This window comes from Lepeophtheirus salmonis, chromosome 7 (genome assembly GCF_016086655.4).
Source record: "Lepeophtheirus salmonis chromosome 7, UVic_Lsal_1.4, whole genome shotgun sequence".
Classification (NCBI taxonomy): domain Eukaryota; kingdom Metazoa; phylum Arthropoda; class Copepoda; order Siphonostomatoida; family Caligidae; genus Lepeophtheirus; species Lepeophtheirus salmonis.
This window is the reverse complement of record NC_052137.2, coordinates 26,189,435-26,207,191: the sequence shown is the minus strand read 5'-3', so window position 1 is coordinate 26,207,191 and position 17,757 is coordinate 26,189,435. Positions and strand designations below refer to the sequence as shown.

The following is a 17,757-nucleotide window of genomic DNA, read 5'->3' as shown; positions in this document are numbered from 1 at the left end:
ACATTTTAACTAGCAAACATACGTTTGGTGTCCATGTTTTTAATCTAAAAGTTCTTTGTAAAAGCTTCATTTTCCCCTCGGAAGTTTTATTAATTGTATACTCATGCAACCTCATATTTATTAAAATTGGTCCATTAAATCAAATATTTGAAGAAATTATGTGTTTACAGAGTCGAGACAAAAAGCTTGCAGTAGGATTTAATGGCAGTTTTATCTGCAATATTTTATGTACGTGGTTTCATTACACAGCCAAACAACAGCTAGACAAAAACATAAATATTTATATTTTAATCCAATTTATCTAAGTCTACAATTGATGGAGTAACAGTAAACCTGCACCGTGAAGAAAAATGTCCGTTGCTTCTATTTCAAATTTGGGGTTTGTTCTGAGCTGCTATCATGACGACATGGTACGCCATGGATACGTTACCTTCATCGTTAAGAGCTTCCAATCTGTTGGCCAGCGATGTTATTGCCTGTGAAGCAGGACATATTTAATATAAAATATATCTAAATATAGTATTTAACATATCAATAATTCGTTTTTGTGGTCCTTTCCTGATTCTATACAAACCACATTGCAATTAAATAGTCATGCAACTCCATGTTTTGGGTTCCCATTATGTATATTTAAAATGTAATATGGGGTATATGAAATATTACTCTTAGTAGTCTAAAAAGGTTAAAAAAATTTCGGATTCTAACGATAACTTCGATGTTCACTCAGGTATAAACAATCAGAAACACAGCATTTTAGTCCATTGCAAAAATTTGTGAGCTATTGTAATTTGATTAATTCTTATTCTTCCGAGAATCATAGGTCTAAAATAATATTATTATAAGTATTTTTATGGCGTCTTTTTTTTAGGATACATATTAAATTACATCACTTACAAATGGTAGATTAATTGATAATGTTTTAATCCATTCGATGTTATTGTGGTAATTTTAATCAAGGGAGTTCAATCAATAAATTTACATAATGGGATGTATATAAATTAAAAGAATTAATCAATTGTTGATTTTGTCTCTTTATTCTTTTCAACTAATGGAATAATCAATATTCTTTTAAAAATAGTAATTATTTAGGTACTAGTAATGGGACGAAAACCAAATCCGATTCTTTCATATTCATAATAGGTAAGAAAATACCATTTTTCTATCAAATACGTCCACATGAAAATATTCTAAGGGAGCTCGGTTTTTGGAATTTTTTGGCAAAAAAAAACAATAATATAAAAAAAAAAATTCAAATATACAATTGGATATTTAACTTTTTTTTTTGGTTTAAAAATTTCAAAAAACCACAGCAGGCTTATAAAAAATAAAATTTTAGGAAAAATATTTCTAAAATTCAATTACTTATAAAAAAGTTTTTAAAAAAAGAATTCAAACATTGAATTTATAGGAGAAAAGACTTCTTAAATACATAGTTATTTGGGAAAATTAATTTTTTGGGAAAAAAAGTGATGAATATTTTTTTTCTTCTGACGTAGAAAAATAATAAATAGTTAAATACTATTAATAAAAAAGAATCGGAATCGCAAATTTAACATTAATTTCTGTTGGAAATCCCAATTCTAGAAAAAATACTCAACTCTATGATGCCCACTTCTGATTCATCGTCCCATCACTTATAAAAACTACAATAAGTATGTACAAACATAAATCATGATGTAGTTCGTATTACTGTAATGCTGAAAATAATCAATATTAACTATAGCTACACTCTTTAACATTACATTTTTGTTCCTTCAACATTCAAGAGTGATTACTATACTTATCTACGTATTGTGTACTTCAGTAAAGAGTGAATTCTATTAATCCACATGTCAAACATATGTTAATATAATCCTTCACATTGGGGATTAATTTATATAATGTAATCCCTATGATGTTTTTTTAAAGCCAATGAAAAAAAATTGAATGCAATTTTTATATAGGATAAACCTAAGCCGAATTTTTGATGCCTTTCAAAAATAATTGTACTTCTTGTATATGATGTTTGACTAATATATATATTTTTTTAAATTTCAATACAACTATTGTGTGTGTGTGTGCAAAATTGTTACACTTGGCCCAAAAAACCTAGGAAACCACATCGATTGAGAAAAAATAAGTCTGCCCACCGTAATATTTTTTAAATTTATTAACCAAAGAGTAACAGGAAACTCTATATTCCAAAGTACACTGGTTCAAAATGTAGTGAGAATGGAAGTTACATTGACGCTGGACAGAAGTTTTGGAGAGCATCCATTAGCCTCTTTTGAGTATACTTGCTGTCATAGCTAGGAATACCATCATTTTGCCACAAATAATATATCGTATACTTTAAATTTTCCTAAATATTTTTTCTCCTAATCGGTCTTTTGAACACTGATTGATTGATTCTGACGTAGTTTTTTTTAAGTTGAGAACAAATTCCTAACAATTGTTGAATTATAATTTCAAAGTTGTGTAGAATTTTCTAACTAATAACTAATTTTAGACAAGCTTAGTTCCGTTACTTTTTGTAAGAAAGACTGATTGATACAATCAAGGTGACGTGAGATGTTGTGAACATTGATATTCAGATATGCATAAAATATGTCCAAGAAACCAGAAGCTGCTCTTTTGAATTGGTTATCTAAAGAAATTATTAATGTATGTCCTGTTTTTGACTCATAGTTGAATTGAGGATTGATATTGGAGTAATTCTAGCTTATATAGCCATGTTACTAGGTATGCGCCTATGAATGGAGACTTTCGGCAATTGATCCCTAAGTGTGTCAAAAAAAAATTAATTCATTGTTTGTATAGTTTCATTAAACAACGCACTATTTTCGCTCGTAAAAATGTGTATTTTTGTGCCTACGGGCATCATTGATTTTCTGTTACCAATTGAAGATAAAACTTCGCTAGCAAATTAAAAGTTTGTGGAAGCTTACAGTGGACATGCTCTAAGCAGAGTAGTGCTTCAGGTGGTTTGAAAATCCAATGTGGTGATTTTGACGAGAGAAAAGAAGAGGGTGACCGGTCACCGAAAAAGTTTGAAGATGGTATAATCTTCTACAGCCCTGTCAAATCGTTAATGGTGATGGCTACCAACAACAACAACTTGCCGCTTTGAACCATACTATACACCAATAACACCCAAAGTACAAAGCAAGGCAGCACAAGGTAAATTTCCTTGATGACAACGCACCACTGCATGGCTCTATAGCAACCCTCTAGCTTGTTGAATTGTACAACTAGGAACCTCTTACTCATACGGCTTACTCACCAGACCTGGTGCCTTCCGATTATCACATGTTTGCATCGATGGGATACGCACTCAATGATTTACACTTCAATTCTCACGTTGAAGACAAAAATGACGATGGCTGGCTTGCTATTTGTTACTTTAGATTGTTGAAAAGTTAGAATATTGTGATATTTTATAATATTTCTATATGATATATATTTTTTATTTGTAGATTGAACAAAAGATATAAATCGTAATTTAATACTTTTAAATGCACAATAAAGAAAAAAAGCAATACAATATTAAAGTGAAATATATTAATGTATTTTTGCATGTATAATCAAAATCATTATTGTATTTAAACATATTGAAAATGGTTTATATAGAAAATATTCCATATAAAATTCGTACAAATAAAAATATAATTTTTTTTGTCAAAAATAAAAAAAACTATTAAGAACAAGGCAAATAATTAATTTTGTGTGGATAATGTTGGGTATTAAATAAATAATGTCTGTATATTATATCAACATAAATATTAAGATATTTGGTGTTGTGCAACAGCCACACCATGGTATAAAGGATTTAAAAAAAAATTCAAATTATCAAATATCAATAAAGTGTCGAATATTATTGAAAATACTAAAATACCTTTGTCTTATGGTTTTTACATAAAAAACTAACTTTTATATAACTTTGTATAATTCTCTCTTTCTATGAATTTACAAGGGCATCTTCAGGGGGTGGGCTAAAGAACTGTAGCCCACTCCCGAAAATCCTCTTAACTAGAAAATTTAATCTTTGAAATATTTTTTGAGTGTATGACTGTGCAATGAGAACTGTTGGTAACCCAATGTATTGCAGCATAATTTTATTTTTTTGAATTAAAGTTATATAGTACACGGAGCCTAAATATATATTAATATTTTACACATGCAGATTGTTGAGACTCGTTTTTTTTTCAGTTCGGTATTAACTGAGTTTTTCAGATTAATTTGGACCGACATGTCGGTTCAGAACGAAAAATTTATATCATATACTGAATTTTTTCAAAGTGAATATTACTATAACACCGGTCAGTACCAAAATAGTAGTGAATTTGTTCATGTTTTAACAGTTTTAGACCAGTGAAGGATTTATTTACCAAATATTAACATGAATAAAAAATATGTATTAAAAATAATGTGCTTGATTTGGTTTCAGATCCAGAATATTGCCCAGCATCAAATGAAGGGACAAGTAATGTAATCACAAGAAATGGAGGTATAAGAATCAGCCTTTTTTTCATGATCATCACTCTGATCTCCGGATGTGCCACAATTACTCTGGTAAGCGTTTTAGTTTAATTTATTCACTAATTAATGCAGAACAATATCATTTGTAAAAAAACAATAGTAGTTAAAAATCTGAAAATTAAAATTAAATTTTGCTCTTAAAAAGTTTAATTGTTTCAAATACATGATTCTTGTAACGGAATTACTTTGTCGTAAATTTTTTCAGATCCATCCTCTGCTGTAAATGCCTCCAGGAACCAATTTTGAAGAAAAAAAATACTTATGTAGTTTATTTTATTAGTGAATCGATTGGATAGATACTTGTTTAAATAATTTACTTGACTCAAAAATAGAACATATTAATGATAGGTGCTAAAAATCAAATTTATAACACTCATCATATTAGTGTACTTTATGCCCCATAACTTTTTAGCAATTTCAAATATATACACTCAAGGCTCAATAATATCAGAAAATAGACGTGCACAGAAAGTTCAGTACATTAATTTTATCTTATATATATATTAATAAAGAAATGTTTGTCTGTTTTTTTTTTGTTGTAGAATACTCATTTTCAACAACGTGTGCGTGTGTAGCTAAAGCTCAGTGCGTCATATTGAAAAATAAAGAAAAGGGGCAAATATATAAATAATATTGAATGTAACTATAGATAGTAACCTGTGTTTCTTGCTAAAGCTCAGCATGTCATATTAAAAAAAACTTGGAGATAATATATCGAATAAAAAATAATGAAATAAACTGTAGATAGCAACACACGTGAATTGTTGAAGCTCAGTGCGTCATATTAGAAAAAGAGAAAAAAAAAGGATGGAATATGAATAAATAAAATATGAAATATAACTTAAGATAGTAACGAGTGTTTGTACTTAAAGCTCAGCGCGTCATGTTAAAAAATAAAATATAAGGAAATAACATCCTTTTATAAAATAGTTTATTGTTTAGCTAAGCTCAACTTGTTAAATAAAAAAAGTAAAGAGGGGTGTATATCAACAAAAACAAATTTCTTCGATGCCAGATACTCCTGCAAGTACTTCAATACAGAAAAAATATTAATCAATCAGTTAAAAAAGGATCCTTTGTAGTATTTGCTTTTGTGGTTAATTTGAAAAAGGAAAAATAGATTAAAATGTTATCAAACAGAATAATAAAACAAACTTGAAAAATAGACATAAAACAATAACTGAAAGCCAACCGAACAATAAAGTAAAAATATAACAAAGAAAAACATACTCAAAACCTCAATGAGCTTTCATTTTCACCTTTTTTATATATTTTATCAAACCATCTGGTAAGTGTATTTTCATACATTTAAATTTATACTATAATATCTTTAGTTGGATGATAGTAAATTTGGTGTAACTTGAGCCTATTATATTTGCAAAGTAAATTACATATAAGTATTTAGTATGATCTTAATTTTCTAGTTTTTATAAGTATTCACATTGAATGTATTTTGATATGTGAGTCGTCTACAAAAAAGCAAGTTTGAATATTTTTTCTCAAAATATAATTTATTTTTCTTTGGAGGCGTCGCAATATGTACTTAAGCCTCCATTAGTTAATTAGGATATTGTACACGTCAAGATTTACAAAAATGTTTCTTATTTCTTTGAACCAGAGTATTATTGTCAATTACCTTTTCAGTATTCCTCTGAAACATTTAATTTGATTATATACAGTTCGTTATTAATCTTAAAAATACGTTGTTTAGGAATTCTTTCTATATTTTGAAAATTTCAAATTAGGTTATTTAATTAACTGAACTTGCTTATAAGTTGCTCTTTTTGACTGCTTGGTTTCCTTTTTTCCAATTTGAAGACAAAGACGTAATACGGTAGCTACAAAAATGTAATAATGTAACTATTTTTTCATGTGGTATATGGAATCTCATTAAAAATTATGGATACAAATAAGATTCTTACAATTCGAATAAAGTAATGCATCTTTCATAGAATTTCTTCTAAAAAATAAAATAATTTTTTTTACTTTAAAATTAAACAATATCTTGTATAAACATAACGCATCCAAAAAAAAAAAAGTCTTAATTTAAAATAATCTTAACAACATTTAAATATTTGAAGTTTTTTTCAAAAATTTAATTTTTCAAAGGTTTATTTAAAAAAATGACAGTTCTTTATGGTTCATGCTAAAAAAAGTAACCAAACTTCACTCCTACTTATGAATAAAGCACAACACAAAAGTAAGTTAGAATTATTTATCTCAAAATTAACTGTGGATTACATTTGTATTTTTTAATGAATTATCGTCAGTTTAAATTACCAAACAAGCTACAATTTGCACTTAAAGTTAAAAAAATTAATTGTCACCATAAAATAGTTTTAAATTAATAGATTTTATTTGAAAGGGATATAGGATTCAAATCAAAGGCTCTTAAGTCAAATACAGGTTTTAAACTATAGCTAAAAAAATTTGGTGTTCTAATTCACCCCATAAATTTCATATACAAAGCCTATGATTGACTCAAGTATATCTATGAATTATTGGACTGTATGTATGCGAAGTTTGTTTCAAAAGTTTGTGCAAAGTCCGAGAGATAGCATTACTGGTGCGTTTAGACGTTACATTTAGTTAGTAACATCTCTTGGAATAACACACACCAACTTTCAGTCAGAAAGGTATATTTCTTTATGTTTGGCATCATTAGAATCGAGGAAGTGGAGTGACTTTCAAAAAATTTAATCTCGAATTGAAGCCCCTAATGTCCATAAAGTGTGCGACAGTAACTGCTGAAGTATAAGCTGGTGAAGTGAGAGAAAAATACTTATTCGTGTGCAAATTATGAGTGTTTTTCTAGGAAATTGGTCTTCAAATGATCCAATAACGGTGAATAATAATATGCACTTATAATAGTTTTACCCTTTTCCAGATAGTCAATGAGGATTATTCCTTAAGAATTCAGAAGAATTAAAAATTTATTCATTTAATTACTGTGATGCTTCTACAGTTGGTTTGAAATATTATAAGAATCTTTGTAATATTGTATGTAGTTGACTAGTTTTTATAGAATTCTAGGGGGGATATTTGTCCTATAATTTATAATTGGGACTTGTGTAGTGTAGGTTTTCGTAGAATACCAACCACATTTAGAAACTAATAGAGTCAGAATCGATAATTCAATAATAAGCACTGAATCATTTCTTTTAATATTGGAGTAACATGAATGAAAATAATAATTTAATAGTTTTGCAGAATGACTCATCATCAAATATATATATTAATTTTTTCCGACAAATTGTCTTAGAATCGTTGTAATTATGTAGTAGTTCTTGTTAGCTCATTAGAGGAACGGATTTTTACTAATTCTCTTTTCTGATAGAAGCAACATAAAAAAATGTTGTAACTGGGTTTTTTCCTTTTATTTGCTCTCTTAGTTATGTTTGCCATACTTTGTTTTATGAATCCAAAATAATAAAGTAAGGTTTTGGATAAGTTTGTGAATTAGGATAATATAAATGGTTTTAATGGGTAGTATGCCTAGTGCACCATACATTTGTGAACTTCTTTTTCCCCATCCTTTTGTTGTATATTCGTATGACTAGATAATTGTGATATATAGCATTTCTATTATTACCATGGGATCATTGAAAGGAGCTAATTTTTAAATAGATTTATCATCTAGGGTAAAATCAAAGTGTTTCATTCATGTACTTGTACTGCCTTCCTATGGATTCATATTGTATTTTCTTAGAAATTACATTCATAGTACTTAATATCATTTTTTTGGAAACGATTTAAACTTCTTTTCATCTAACTTTTCTTCTAAATTGATAATGATTGCTTAAAAGATTGATTCCAAATCCAGAGCTTCTTTCATACATTTACATAATTCTTCATAACTGAAGCTTAATTTATTTTTAGTTAGTTCCCTGATTAAGAGTAATAAATGAAAATTCGTGATATTGAGTCTCATTTGAAGCAGCCACATTTAATTTAGTTCTGGATTTTTCTAAAATATTCCAAATGAAGAAAGCAAAAGCCAACAGAAAACATCTTCTTATGAAGTTTTCTCCAAATTCATAAGACCTTAAGGAATTGATTAAATAATTAGTAGAAATACAATCAAATCCTACTTTAAAACCCATGGTAATGGCAATAGCTTTTTTTTATATTAAATGCAACTTCATTCATGAGACTATTATATTCTTTATCACATCTTCCATGCATAATCTTTTAACCAAACCTTTCCCTTAATTAAGAATTTTCAGTATTCTTTTTGCCAAATTATCTCTATATATTTTAGTTAATACTCTTAGATTTTCGATTTGTCTAACTTCTTTACTTTTTTTTTGTTTTATTTTTCTTTGATTAATATTTATTTGTTAGATACCTATTTTGAGGTAATTTACAATGCACTTCAATGCACTTGTGTGTCTAATTTGAATCGGACCTCTTTTTTTCCCTTGTCGTACATTTTAAGCGTTACAACAAAGAAACAAAAACCATTTATCATTTACTTTTAGATTTTAAAAATCACTATCAAATTAAATGCAATGGTTGATCCTTTTGACACTAATTTATCTATTTTTTATGTATCCAACCTGATGTTTCCATGAATGGCTGTAGATAAGTAAATTACTTAATATACTTAAGTGATAAAAACAAGTATGTTTGTAAATAGTATACAAAAATTTGATGTTCAAATTTTTTAAGAAATTATTATCTATAGCTTATCCATGAAAGTTTTAACACTTGAAAATAATCAGTTTTCCTTTCAAACTAAAAGGTGATCTAGTTAACTTTTATTTCAAACAAAAGTTCTACATTTTATTTTTACTAAAGGTATATGTGAGATTAAAAATGATTTAATTTAATTTAGAACATAAACTCATAAAAATCATTGCACTTAAATATCTATAAAAAATTTAAAAATCACCTCCTTTGCTAATTTAACTTTATCAATTAACATTGTAGAAGTAAATATATTGAACTAATTATAAACAAATATAAACAGGGCAACGCTTTCAAAACCATGCTGCATAATTCTTCCTTTGGGGTTAAAAAGTTTCGCTTCCCCCCCAAGGAAAAAATCGGCTTTATTCAGTAAAGATATTTATATATCTAAGTGAGAAATCTTATTATTACGTTGTAAAGAAGAGAAAATGAGCCCCTTAGATGAGAAAAAATTAACTTCACTTAATTTGTACAATGTGCTTCTACAAGTAAAAATTAGTACAGGTTGTTTGTACAAGCCATTTTATATGTTAGCAGTGTTGTCTGATTACAAGTTTTTGCCTGGTTCTCGTTCAGCAGTTATATTGGTCCCGGTCTCAGTTCGTTCATTTTCAACAGTTTTGGTCTCGATTTAGCTATATAGGTCTAGGTTCTTTTTTAATACTAGTCAGTTTGATAACAGCTACTAAAACAATGGTTTTCAAAGTGAGGTGAGGCTAAGAGGGAATGGGGGGGTGATTTTAATATTATTACATATATATGTACCATTATGATTATTCTGAATTCATTTTAAAAATTGTGATAAATAATATGATAATAAAAGTCTTATAGTACTTAAGAGAAAAATAGCAGTTGGAATGGTCGACTAACGTATTTGGTTAACTACCATATAATTTCGGGGATTTTTGTTTTCTTTTTTGCAAAAAAATTGCATGATAAAATAAATATAACAACGTGTTTGATTTAGATAGAAGTATGTAGATGGAATATTAAAAGGTTATAAATATACCAAAAACAAAAACAACTCAAGAACCAAGATCGATAAGCAACATATTACAGGTTCAGTTCAACTTTGTCGGTTCTGGTACTAGCAATTCAAGAACTGGAATCGCTTTGTACACTCGACCTATAAGTCCACAACCATGTCAGATTATTCTAATCTTGAAGCCGTTCCCCAATAATACTTTTATGTTATAGGGAATATATGCTTTTTGTGGATGCAAACTGAAAATGGATAAATAGTTGGTGTTTAGATCAGAAAACGATTCCTTGGAGCACCAGTACTGGAATACAACATCTTCAATCAATTTACAAAAAAAAATCTATTAAAACTAGTGATTGATGAAATGAAATATAAAAGTTTCCTTCTTCAAATATATTAGCAATATGTAGCGATCAATATATTTGTTATTTTTTCCCATACTATTTGTTTATGAATGATTAATTATTAATACATTATATAATAATTGTTAAACATACATACAACTGACAGTCAAGAACGGCTTTCTATTTGAAATTTGAAAAAATAAGTTATTTTTTATATCCGTACAAAGTAAAAATATGCACATATTCTTAAAAATATAGCTCTATAGACTATGGAAACATGTTTAAATATTTAAATCCTTAATTATTTTTTTACAATCTGAACATAATTATGAGAATTAAAGTGTCAAAACAGTTTAAAACTACACGACATCATAATATTATGCTTTACGATGAGACTTTAAAATTATTATAAATATATTTATAATTATGCGCAAATCCGTACACTGCCATGTTTGTCTTTTAGATAGTTTAAGTCAGAAAATGGGATACTTAATCCATATATTTCATGGTATGGGAAAATTATTTTAGAATAATATAGCCAATATTAAACCAGAGCTTGTGGATCCATGATAATTTTGGATTTGGTTGATTCTAAAGTGTAAGCATCAACGGAACAATCAAAGGTCTTTAATCACAAAACCACTCTTATAATATTTCAACCCTGAATTACTTTTCACATATGGGACCCGTGAAATAAAGTTCCGACAGGTCTACATTTTATCTGATAGTGGTCAGTTTGGATCTTTAGACCAAAAAAATCTGGTTAATTTTGGGTACCCAAACTTTTGGATTCAGATCTGAAACCAAAAATAACATGGATGTTTCTCTCAAATTTTATAAGCACTCTACCCAAAAGTCAGAACAAAATGAAATAGTTTCAGGATTAACATTACGTTTTTATTGTTTAATCATGTCGAAACAATAAATAACCCAGTATTATTTTTAGTAAAACATAACTATTAGTTTTTTTTAGAATGATTGTTATAATAACATTATTCACTTTTATTGGATTTCGCAAACTATCATCAGAAAAAGAACAAAAATATGCTCAAAATCAGTTGATAGTAAAAAAAATATTAAATATGCTTAAAAGTTGAGGAATTTTGAAATTATTTTTTTTATTACATAATTTACCAAATTCATAAAATTGTACAGTTGTTAAAATTACCAAAAATTAAATAATTAAGAAATGTAGTTTTCAACAGGTATTCAAAAACACATGACAAATTAAAAAGTTATTTAAAGTCTCCTTTATATTATGTAAAATGTGTTATAGTTTAAAACTCTATTGAGTCTATATATCTCACGATTGCTGAAGTTATTTGTTTAATTATATCTAAAAATACGAGGATTCAGAGTTGCCCAAATTAAACTAAACTTACATATACTACGTAATAAAAACTCTCACTTTAAAAAACAAACATTGAAAGTAAAAGTAAAGTGGCAATCTTATCTAAAAGCACCAAAGTCCTTTGGTTAAAAAAAATAAAACTTTTACTTAACCTTAAATAAGTGCCCGATTGCTAAAACAAATTGATTTTATTTCAATAGTGTATATGTAGTTTACCAGTGACGTAATTACTAGAGACCCGCAAGCATGGGCAGAACCTTCCTATGATTTTTCTTTTTTCCGACAATGGTATGAGGTGACTCATAAAAAAAGATTGGGTCTTCTAACTTGTTCGTAAAAGTAATAAATGGCCTTTATAATTAATAATTTGGTTCATATTTAATCGAATGACGTTTTTTAGACAGTAATGATTATTTAAATTTTTTAATAATTTTTTGGGTTAGCTTTTCCTAAGGTTAGTTCAGAGTAATATTTGTCGGCACTATTAATAATGAGTAATAAATAGACTCTCTAATCAGCCCCAACATTAAAAAATCTTAGATTACTTAACTAGTTTACGAAAATTCATTCGCCCCTGGCTAAGTCAAATATTTTCAATTTCTAATGAAAAATACTGGAACCTACTTTTTGAGTGATTATATTCCTGCAATACTTTTTTATTACTATTTTGTTCTTACACTTAAATAAAGAAACAGTTACTTAAAATTTATAGACACACAAATATTTTAGTTTAAAATTAAAGCTTTGGGTAAGATTACATCGCAATGTTACTAAAATTTACAAAAGACACACGAATAAAACTTATAAAATTAATACTATCAGAGGTTAAAAAAATACGGCATTCACAATAAAACAAAGATAATTTATGATAATACTAAAAACAAACCTCAAATTTAAATTTTAGATAGTCATAAAATTATTTTTAAAGCCTTTGAATGGTTTCTTGATGTTAACGGAAGGTACTTAATTTTTTCTCACGGCAAAGTTTACGAATGATTTCCCAGAGATGGAACTTTAATGGAAATACCAGCATATCTTGCTGCTGCAGGTATAACAATTGCTCTCAGCTCCGGAGGATGTAATACAGCATTATTTATTATTCTGTTTGTCATTAAGGCTTAGAGTTTAGTTGAGCAAAATGAAAGCCATAGTTTCAAATGACACTACTTTGTTCCTTTTGGAAATCCTGAAGAAAACCATACATTTAGTAACGTTAATATTAGCATGTTCTAATCCTTTTCTCTTTAACTTTACAAGGGACATTAAAATACCCACAATGGGGCAATCTACGAAAGCAAGTAGTGCCATTGAAAAGTTCCTTGTATGGCATAAAAAAACTTATTTATTTCAGTGGAGATTTGAAATTGAGCAGTCATCTTTCTGCTCAACCCTCTCAGAGACTTTAATATCCTCTTTTTCCAGTTTTTCAGTAACCCCTAACAGCTTGATCTCATCATCACAATTTTTTTTCCCAAGATTTCATGAATAAGAAATTTTCATTTTAAGATGCCAACGGCAGGGTATAATTTGGGCATTTGCTGCTCTCGTGAGGGGAAAGTTGAATCTTTCGTCCCCAAATCGTACAAAATTATCAAAATCATGAATGGTAGGAATTTCATTATTGATAGAATATTCCTCCAGAGATGATTTTTAAAGTTAGTGGAAAAAAGTCCCTAAGTTTTGTCTGATTCTATCAATTAATGAATCTTTCTAATATACATGCTTGCATTTCCAGATGATTTTTTTGTGCAGCAAGCCAATCCTGAGAAATTGCACCGGCGGTTGTATTCGCGAGATCTGTTCCCATTGTTATTCTGGAATATATATTTGTTGTTATAATTGTGTTCCTCTATTCACAAAGTCGGGTAATTTGCAATATTTAAAATTTATTTAAATGTAAATTTTAGGGATTATTTTTGACAGATGAGAAATCCTCCACATAGTTGTGCTCTGGGTATGTCAATAGCTTCAAAATAACTTTTATGAGACAATCTTGTTAAGCATTTTTTTCTTCTAATATGACGTTTTCAGCAATCCTTGGAGAATGCCGTAGCTGCATAAAGTATCGGGGTATAACGGTCAATCCTCTTCTGAAGAATCCTCTAAACTCATTCAAACTCTGATGAATCTTAGAACAAACACAATTTCAATTACGTTTATTATTCTGAATTCCATTCTTACCCCACTCAAGGCAAGGAATATTAATACTTATTTTTACCCTGCAAGGTACTTATACATATCTCTTGATTGGGGATCCATGATCCTAGGGGGGGAGCTGTGTTTTCTATTTCTTCAGCTTCAGGCCATATATATTTCTAAACTTGGTAAATAAATTCAACAGCACTTCTATCCTCTTGATTAACTGGGGCTTCAGTTAGCTTCTATAGTTAATGTCACATCGTCTGCATATAGATCCAAGATATTATGGAGTATGGAAATTTTACTCCAAATCCACTATCCTTTTTTATTATGCGCCAGCCTTTCAATGGCGGCTATAAACAGGAGAGGAGCAGAAGGGCAGCTGCAATACTATATTTTATTTTACATGCGTAAAATAGTATAAATTTGGAGAGAATTTACATAAAACTTTTTGATCATAACCAATTCCAAAAAAATGAGCTCCCTAAAAAATTTACATTACTAATTATACATATCGATCATAACTTCTCCTGAGCACGTTGTCCATAAAGTTTTGTTGCATCATAGTTTTCTTTTTTCTCCCATTTTGTAGATAAAAATATATATTTTGAATATCAACAAACTTAATGGTATACCATTATTACACAATGCCATGAATAATACAATCTGCTTCCACTTTTCAAACGATTTTACTTTGATTGTGTATTACTTTAAATATAGTTTATATATAAATTTCTTTTGTATTAAGAAAGCCCCATTATTTAGGCATCAAATGTCTGGTTTATATTTAATACAAAAATGATAAAACCTAGTTTATTTGAGCTAATTAACTTTTATTAAGCTCAAATGATACAATAACAATAATTGTTTGAGCCTTACATGCAGCAGTTTTTAAATTTTAATGCATGCTTGTTTTTGTTTTTTTCAAGATGCATCAATTTTTAGCTTTCAAAAGGGATATATTGAGGATTTCAAGTTTGAAAAAATAAAATAAATAGATTCCCATTTAAAATATGTATGATGTAATTTATATATTTAATGATTAATTATTATCATGCTTTACTATTAATGAAATATTAAATCATTTGAAAATTCAATATGTTTTCGTCAACACCTTTTAACAAAGAAATTTTTCAAAAAGGGGTTTCAAAGCAGTAATTACCAGTATTTGCACTTATTTAATTCACATGCTTAGAAAAAATATTTTTATAGTACTGAATGGTTCAATTTTCTTGAACTTTTAGAAAGTATTCAAAAACATAAAATTTGAAATTTTTTCATATTTTTTTCCTAAGTATAAATTATACTTCTTGGTGGCTTAAATATTTATTGAGGAAATGGGATCAGCTGGCTGTTGTATAATTATTTTTTTAGGGGAGGGAGAGAAAATGAATTACTACTATGAAAATATAAACTTCTTCTATTAAAATTGTATTCATGTATGGAAAAATATTATTTGGTATATATTATTTAAATATACGAGGAAATTTATTGTAACAGCCACCTAATTTAAACGTGTCATTACACTAAGTGGCATAGTAAACCTGGTTTTAGGGATTCATTTATACTAAGCAGTACCGTTTTTTAGTTTCCCTTGTCTAACCGCTTAATACTGGTTTGACTGTATATTATTATTCATTTTTTTTAATACATTTGAATTAAGTGGAAATGATTATGTCAGTGAGATATGTTAACACTACAACGATATATTAAAAACTGACAAAAAAGAGCTCAAGCACCAGCCTTTTTTTTTAAAAAATCACTAAACTGCGTTTTTTTTTCCTTTACAACAGTTATTCTATCATAATATGGTTAGTTTTAAAAAAATATTTTTATTAATGTACAGCTAGTCCCAGCTCTTAAATTTTTAGATACAATCCAAAAAATACATTCTTAGAACCAACAATTCAATCTATACGGTAAGATTATTTGATTTTTATGATTTGATAACTTTATGCAGCTTATTGTCAATTTGAAACTCACTTCGAAAAATTATAAGTCATTAACTGGTTAAATAAATAATATATAACATGTTAAGTGATGCCAATGAGTTTCAGTCACATTTCTGAATGCCATTCAATGAAATTTATACAAATGAAAGAAAATTTGAATGGCTATGCTTATATCATTGTTTTTGATTCCTTTACAAACTTTAAATACAAAATGTCCATATTCGATTTCTATCGTTGTCTTTCAGAACTATTTTAAAAGAAAAATATCAAATTTAAAGAATTTTTGCCTTTAAGTATTATCAAATATTATCGGCCGGTGTGCTAAAAGGAAAAGGAAAAGTGCCATGGTAAAAAGGAGTTTTTTGCCAATATTTTTTTTTCTTCTTGAATAGAAAAAATTGAAATATAAGGCAATCAAAAGTGTGTTTGCTCATAAAAAAAAACAAAGAGCAAAACTGAATTGTAAGTCATTGCTGGACTCAGTGTGGAATTGTGGATTGACTTTAGAGTAATTTCCACCTATGTTCTTGCTGGATATAGAGTGGTTTTTGAGGTCATTCCCTTCCTCTCACAACCAGTGTCAGCAAAAAAAAAAAATAATAATAATAATGACTCCTCTTCTCCCAAATATTTGTCAAATTGTGAGGATTACCACGTCATTTTCGTTTTTATTTTAATTTAGTACATATGTCTACAATTCATAATTTTTTAACTCATGTATATGTCCCAAAACGTTGATGTGACCGGTTTTCTTAAATCTGTAGAACGCATCAAACTAGATTCAAAAATTACTACTTAAAGGACTTGAGCTAGGATTTATCTATGAGGGTTTTGATTTTTTTTTTTCAAATTTTCTGACATACATCTCATTTTTACTTACTCTGATTTGAAGTGAATTTGAGCACTCCTTTAAAGAACTGGGATATTTATGATATCGGGTTTGATATCATTCCAAGAATTCTTTAAAATGTTACACAACTTGTTTTTCAACCAGATAACGACCCAAAATATACATACAAGCTCTGAAAATACTTATTTGAAAAGAAAGCAACCTCTCACATCTTATCTATTATTCAATAGGCAGATCAATCTCCTGCTTTGAACCAAATAGAGCTTTGTGGGAATACCTAGATAGTAAAATTTCTGGAAAAGTACCCCACAAATAATTTTGAAAAATACATGGAATGATATCACACCTGGCTATCTTGCAAATATAAAAATAATGCCAAATGTCTGTAAAGCAATTATAGCGACAAGGAAAGGATTTTTTTATTAAACTAAAATTGAAAGAAAAACACTCTGATTTTTTCCAAATAAATGTTTGTACCCATATTGACCCTTAATTTTTTTCATATCAATAGCCTTATTATTGTATTACCTGATGATAAAAAGTCATAGTGAGCTAGAAGTATAATTGAAATTATAATATTTTTAACAATAAAATATTATTAATTATAACAGCTGGAATAAAATATAAACTGAAATAATATAACGCAACTTTTATAATTTATATACCGTTGTAAATGTGGTTTAAATGTATTTGGACCTTTTTAAAGCTAATAAAATGGAAGAAAAATATTTTAGCCTGACATTGCTCAAAGTTAATAGGCTCTTTGATTAACTTTACTTTAATAATAAGTATATGTTCTCACTTTTTTTAATAAGAAGCACTGAACTTTATTAAACAGCTTTTATTATTTTTATTTATATATGACACACTAAGCATCAGCTGCACACACTTATTCCTTCAATGTTATTTCTTGGACAAAATAACACAAC

General features: G+C 28.1%; 1 protein-coding gene across 1 annotated transcript in view; it reads left to right on the top strand.

Moving 5' to 3' along the window:
- Window positions 1-17,757, top strand: part of LOC121122242 (adenylate cyclase type 2) — a 221,979-nt gene that overhangs the window by 150,371 nt on the left and 53,851 nt on the right. Inside the window, exon 15 of the mRNA XM_040717230.2 lies at window positions 4,427-4,551. Within this exon, the coding sequence (XP_040573164.1) occupies window positions 4,427-4,551 (125 nt within the window). The remainder of the gene's footprint in view (window positions 1-4,426; window positions 4,552-17,757) is intronic.